At 40.4% G+C, this 6,818-nt stretch overlaps 1 protein-coding gene across 1 annotated transcript; it reads left to right on the top strand.

Annotated features, from left to right (window-relative positions):
* Positions 1–2,772: 2,772 nt before the first annotated feature.
* Positions 2,773–6,519, top strand: LOC106632514 (OX-2 membrane glycoprotein-like). Its single transcript, XM_042215628.1, has 5 exons — positions 2,773–2,852; positions 4,301–4,639; positions 4,739–5,047; positions 5,127–5,165; positions 5,273–6,519. The coding sequence occupies exons 1-5, from the start codon at positions 2,789–2,791 to the stop codon at positions 5,380–5,382; spliced, it is 861 nt and encodes a 286-aa protein (XP_042071562.1). The 5' UTR covers positions 2,773–2,788; the 3' UTR covers positions 5,383–6,519.
* The last annotated feature ends 299 nt before the right edge of the window (positions 6,520–6,818 follow it).

Genomic DNA, 6,818 nt, shown 5'->3' with positions numbered 1-6,818 from the left:
GGGATAGCTCAGTAGGTAGAGTGATGGCCCCATGATCGCAGGGCAGGGGTTTGAATCCAATGGATGGCTACCCTGAGGTACTGCTGCAACACGTTCTCACTCCCAAAGCATAACATTTAACGCTGGGTGACAAATCATCAACATGTCACGTTTTCGGGCACCCAACACGTTCCTAAATGACAACTTGGGAAAAATGAGGAACCATGAGAACCGTACCGTCCCTACGCACTGCTCCCCGGGCACCCAATGGCTGCCCACTGCCTCACTGAGTCACTGAGTAAAACAGGTTTAAAAAGTGGAGACCTGAGAGAAACCAACTAAACCATGATCCAACCCTTTCACCTTCACCAGCACAAACACATGCTTTTTGACAGCGTTGACTTTTTTGAGCGGCAGGTTTTTGCAGATACATGGTCTTTTCTGGATAAACATTTATCGTTTTAACGTTTTGTGTGGATTTGCAGTGTAGTGGTTAGTGCACCTGACTGAACAGCAGAAGATCTCTTATTAGCAGCTCACACATTTGTTTACTCAGCAGGAATTTGTGTTTTTCAAAACCTGAACTGAATGTGATTGAAGCAAGAGTTTACAGTTTACTTGTGTTGAGTTTTCTCGACTTTCCTTACAGTGTGATGTTAAGATTTGAAACAGAAAAACCAGATTAATAATATTGTATTGTGCATTGTTTTTATGTAAATTCTTTGTTTTATTTTTTATTACTTTTTTGAACATTAAAATTATTTTTTCAATAATTTTGGATGACTGTTCAAACGGCTTTTGTTGCTGAAAACTCTTCAAAAACAAATAAACATAATTAAAGTCCCATATTTTAAACACTTGGCCGTCAACAGATTTTGAGTAAAATTACACAAAAAGGCCACATGAGGTCTTTGTTTATTCATGGTGAATTTATAGAGGCTTTTCAAAATGTGTACAAAAGACAGATAAAATAATGGTAAACGGCCTGCATTTGTATAGCGCTTTTCTAGTCCATAGGACCCCAAAGCGCTTTACACTACATTCAGTCATTCACACATTGGTGATGGCAGCTACATTGTAGCCACAGCCACCCTGGGGCGCACTGACAGAGGCGAGGCTGCCGGACACTGGCGCCACCGGGCCCTCTGACCACCACCAGTAGGCAAACATGGGGTTAGTATCTTGCCCAAGGATATTTGGTATGCAGCCAGGAGGCAGCCTGGGATCGAACCACCGACCTTCTGATTAGTGGCTGACCTGCTCTGCCACCTGAGCTACAGCCAGCCCAATATGTATATCGATATTTACATTTATAAAGTTTTCAGTTCTCAGTCCAGTAATATTTATCATGTAAGACCATGCCAGTGTTTCTTGTCAGGTATTGTTGTATAGTGTTTTAGTTATTTTATATTTTATTTGGCAGCGACATCAAAAACTGGTGTTTTTGTGTGTTGAGTGAGGATTACTCACTCATTCAAGTGACTTCTTCTTTTACTATAGTAAAAACGCTACGTCCAGATGCACAGTTAATTAAAGTTCATTACAAAAAAATAAATAAAAATAGTCACACTGGGGCTATTGCGCCATCTAGTGAGTCTATCATGGAAGTGGTTCACATGAGGCAACGACTATACTACCAATTAACTCGGAGCTGGACGGACTTTGAATTCAGAACGAAAACTTTAATAAAAAGATTTTAACCGAGCACTGAAGTGTCGAATAGAATATCCAAAGAAATAAATGTTTCATTTATTTATTCCATCAGTTAAACATACATTTCCCCTTCATTCGCAGACAGGATTTACAACAAATTCTACTAATATCCCAGCCGCATATGAGACCTATCAAACCAAAGGTCCAAGCAAATAGCACTACAATGCTCACTAAAAACAATCAATATACGTACTATATTGATTGATTTCCCCGCTCACAGCCGATCTAGATCTTGATTCATTCAACCATTAAAATCCTTGGTCACACTAGAAAGTCGAAAAACACGCATTAAAAATGAGCACCTACAATACTGTATAATCAAAATCAAACAGCCAAAGTCTCTGAGTTAATCGTCTGTGGAACTTCCCACAGAAGAGCGCTGACCTCACGTCACTCACCCACTAACCTTTCGAAGCTCCTCTGCTGACACGACGGAAGGCAGCAAACTGCCAGGTGACACTTTCTACAAGATAATTCACACAAAAAACCCCGCTTCACGAATCATTTAGTAGTAAAAACAGAGTAGTTCTGTGTACAAGGTAAGTATTATTTTTTTCTTTTTAAAGATAAAGACTTACCTTCAGAGACAGATGAGGGGTTATTAGTTCTCCTTTTAAAAACTATTTTCAAGGTGTTGTTTAGCAGAGCAAAGTATTTTAAACGCAGCTTCTCCAAGTGTCCCAGTTTGAATTTTGGATGTTTGCATTTTTATATTTTGCTCACAGAAAGAAAATCATTTCATAAAAACAATAATGATATTAATAATTTTGTTCTCATGTGCACTCGTTAAGCTGCTCGTTTTGATCAACCTGAAATTAGCCAACAGTTTAGTTTCACATGAACAACCTGCAATTTAGCAGCAAGTACACAAAAACATCTTAGAACACATGAATTATAAAAGCTTTTAAACTCTATTTTCTTTATGGACAGAGAGGTTTTTTTAACCACTTTAAGCGCACTTGCTAATATAAATAAATATCTCTTTGTGTCTCTCTCTCTATATAGATATATACTGTGACTCAGTGTCGGAGGTGTTTCCCCGGAACATTCACATTTCCGCTCAGTTTGAAGTTTTAGCGGTAAGTGTGGAGCCACGATGTCGCATCTTGGAGTCTCATTTTATGTGATTGCTATTTTTATTCTTGGAGTCTCTGACAAAGGTGGGAACAAAGTCTGTGTTAATACAACTCTATACAATCTCTCTCTCTCTCTGTATATATATATGTGTGTGTGTGTGTGTGTGTGTGTGTGTGTGTGTGTGTGTGTGTGTGTGTGTGTGTGTGTGTTCGATAGTTTACCGCTCAGTTTTACTAACTTTGTAATCATTTGAAGTATTTGACTTTCCCATGTTCAGCACGTAGGCGTCAAAGTGACAGATATTACTCAAGTTATGATAAATGAGAACTTGAGTTTGTGTAAACTGTGTAATGCAGTAACTAACAATGAGGGGTGAAGTTATCTGATTTTTACAAATTTACAAATTGGGAAAAATTGGCAAATTAGCGGATCAAAAACAATCCTGACAGGAGAACAGTAATGATGCAGTAATGGAGCCGCTTTCACGCACGTGTTTCTCCCCAGAAACAGCACGATGACTCAGCGCAACGAGAGGCAGCTGAAGGAAAATCAGTGTGTTTAATATCAGAGAGGCTCGTGTTAAAAAAAGCTGCGTGTGGATAAATGTTCGTGCGTGTCCTTGCACAGCTCAAGTTTCATCCAGAGGACTGCTTCATTGCAAACTCTTCCACCACGAACATCGAGTCTTTTTAACAGCTCACGTGTACAATGTGAAGAAGAACACAGAGCATTATTTACAGTCAAACCCTGAACCATTAGAATAAATATGAGCTTACATAATAACTGTGCACACTGTTGTCCTTTACTAAAGTCGATATTCTGTACTGAGAGCGAGCAGACAAGTTTGCAGGGTTTCAGGATTTGAGTCACATTTCTGCACAGAGGCACATAATGAAAAATGTCTCACACCACAGCAAAAGGGACAGTTACAGTATCTTCATTAACACAGAGACTGTTGGGGCTCTGATCATAAATGTTCTTCTGTCCACTGTATAACTCAGCTGTTACACAGAGATTTAGAGGTTCATAGTGGAGCGGTTTGTAATACCTCAGATTTCTCTGGATACTCCCTGAGTCTCAGGACCTCACAGTCCCCTGACTGGTTCAATCTTATATCAAAAACAGAATAATTGCCCTTCGGCCTCCTCTCATTTAGCCAAATTGCTGCGCTGTTTACAGAAAAACACTTATACTCTGTTATTTGCTTTTAAATATTCATATTTAATGTTTCGTCAGGTCTGCTCATTTCTTTACTCTTAATTTGCAATGCTCTTTTTGAAATGTCGGTCAATAATAAAATCCTCCTTGTAGTGTTAGAAAATCCCCTGCAGCAGTTACTGTATACGTTTGGGGCAGTTCTATTCAGGAAGGAAACTCAAAAATAAAAAAAAATAAAAAGACTGTAAAACATGTTATGAACAGTGAGAAAAATAACAAAAAAGTTTTAGCAGTGAAACTGCAACTTTGTGTGTTACAGTTCACCTGAACAAAAACTGAATGTGCCTCACATCTCAAACTGTATCTCCTGCAGCTCTAACAGCAGTGATCCAAACACAGCAGACTGTGCTGGCAGCAGTGGGAGAAGATGCTGAATTCAGCTGTCAGCTCTTGGACACTAAAGACGTCCTTCAGGTCACATGGCAGAAAATCTCACATGATGTGGAGACAAATGTTGCCACCTACAGCAAGTACTATGGTCAGAGAGTGAATGATGGCTTTAAAGAGAAAGTTGAGTTTAAATACACTGGACTACACAACTGCTCCATAGTCATCAGGAATGTGACGGTGCAGGATGAAGGCTGCTATCACTGTCTGTTTAACACTTATCCTGACGGCTCTCTGCCAGGGAAACCCTGCCTCCGAGTTTATGGTAAGAACTTTTACCTCAAACAAACATACTGGAAATAAATGTGTGAGCAGCTGGTGTGTTTGTAAGAACATGTTGATGATATCTCCTGATCCTTCACAGAGCTGCATGAACCTGTTGTTGATGTCAGAGAGTCAAACTCTACTGAAGAGTGGGTTGTTTCCTGTTCAGCCACTGGTCGACCTGCTCCCACTGTAACACTCAGTGTCTCACAACAACACCTCAGCTTCTCACAGTACAACACTGTCAGTGTGTCCAACACCAACGCTACATTCACTGTCACCACTACAGCTGTGCTCTCAGGTTCACGTAAACACAGCACACAGGTGGGATGTGCAGCACGAGTGCTCTCTGCTCCTCACAGAGAGGTGATGGTGACGATTCCTGATGATGATGATGATGATGGTGATGGTGAGAAATTGTTTCAACATCACTGATTCATAAATTAATGATTACTCTGTGATTCTAATGTTTGTGTTTCTTTTTCCAGGTTTGGATAAGAAGTCAGGATCTAATCAGAGAAATTTAGGTGTGTTAACATTTGTGTTTTTAAAGCCAGTTTTTATGATCAATGTTTTTCATCATTTGATAGTTGTTCACATTATTGTATCCTTCTATCTCCTGTTTTTCTCAAAGGAATCAGGATTTCAGTCATTCTGTCGTCTGTGGTGTTGGTGCTCTGTGTCGCTGCACTCCTCTTTGTGGCTTATATGAAAAAGAAATCTCATAGCAGGAAATCCTCTTAAACACTTCCGATTCCCCTCATAAATGTTTGTGCAGCTTCATAAATCTTTCAGTCTGTCGCACACACAGTTCAAGATGAACGAAACACCTGAAACCTTAAGCCAGACACACTCAGGTTTATTGGTTATTTATCATCCTGTCATTTTGTGCTTGGAAATTTTTGTCATCCTTTTTCACTCTGTTATGTTGTCACATTTCAAATCTTCCAACTTGCTTCTAGAGCTCCCCTCCCCCCCCCCTCCAATCTGATGTGTACTACACCTCAGTAGACTCTGCTGCATTTGTCTTTGTTCTGTCTAAGCTAATCTGCTCAGAATGCTTTGATTTTGCACTATTAACAGACAACTGCTGCAGTGTTTTTTATTATTTTTTCTGGGACTGAAACACCTCCACTGAAACACGATGATAATGACCTCAGATAATGGACTCCTAGGAGACACCAACCACGATGATCCAGCTAGACTCAATTCTGAGTCTATCTCCACCTGTCCTCATTTTTTCCAGGTCCTGGAGTCCCTGAAATATGGAGAGCATAGTTACTGAATTGCTTCCAGCAGCCCTGCCAGCCTCCCTGGCACAGCCCCTCCTTTGCAGCGGAGCCACAGACCACACTCTGCCACAGTCCTGTATGTCTCTCAAGAGTTTCTGGTAAAGGATTTGTGAAGACCTGTCCACATGGTTTAGTTGCTGCATTGCAACCTCAAACAAACTATGTATTTTAGGTGACATAAATGAATTAGAAATGGAAGCAACTACATTGCACACAGTTCTTACTGCATTATCCATCGCAAAGAAAACTGTCCTCATGAACTGAAAGTTCAAAAATAATTTACGTGTTACTCAATATAAAATGTACTTCTACATCACGTCTGGAAAGAATCTCGGCCTCTTCTAAAAACCTGGGTGAACTGGATTCTCTCTGGGCCTCACTGATCAGTTCCTTTAGTTATTGGTGGTGGTCGCTGTGGTCTGTCTTCTTGAATGCCTTCTGGGCCTTAACTCTGGGTGAGCCTGGGGTCCCACCCTTGGCTCACTCTGGGGTGGCCGGCCTCTGGCAGGGTCGGCTGGTTGTTGCCTCTGGTCTTCTAAGGCCTTAGCCCTTTGACCGCGAGGGCATCTTGTTACAGATGCAGCAGTTGATGACCCGTTGTGCTCATCCTTATTATTTCTATTGATTTCGGTCCTTTCTCTTTTCTTCTCCCCCGCCTCTCAGCTATGGCACATTTACACGATAATAATAATAACAATAATAATGAAAAACATAAAAACAAAAGAACAACAAAAACAAAACTCAATAAATAAATAACAAGAGGAGCCTATAGAGTTTACAGATCTTCTCTTGGCAAAGTAAATGTGTTTGGCACAACAGAGCATTCAGTTCATGATTCTGCTTGCAAAGGCTGCCAGGCAGGACAGTCAAAATAAGAAACAAAGATAG

This window comes from Haplochromis burtoni, unplaced genomic scaffold (assembly GCF_018398535.1).
Source record: "Haplochromis burtoni strain Fernald_Lab_line unplaced genomic scaffold, NCSU_Asbu1 Contig_777, whole genome shotgun sequence".
Classification (NCBI taxonomy): domain Eukaryota; kingdom Metazoa; phylum Chordata; class Actinopteri; order Cichliformes; family Cichlidae; genus Haplochromis; species Haplochromis burtoni.
The sequence above is the reverse complement of the archived record's forward strand: the minus strand, read 5'-3'. Positions and strand labels throughout refer to the sequence as shown.

Coding starts and splice junctions, on each gene's coding strand:
- LOC106632514 (XM_042215628.1), top strand. CDS start 2,789: ATGTCGCATCTTGGAGTCTCATTTTATGTGATTGCTATTTTTATTCTT. Junction 2,853..4,300: donor TCTTGGAGTCTCTGACAAAG/GTGGGAACAAAG, acceptor TATCTCCTGCAG/CTCTAACAGCAGTGATCCAA. Junction 5,166..5,272: donor ATCTAATCAGAGAAATTTAG/GTGTGTTAACAT, acceptor TTTTTCTCAAAG/GAATCAGGATTTCAGTCATT.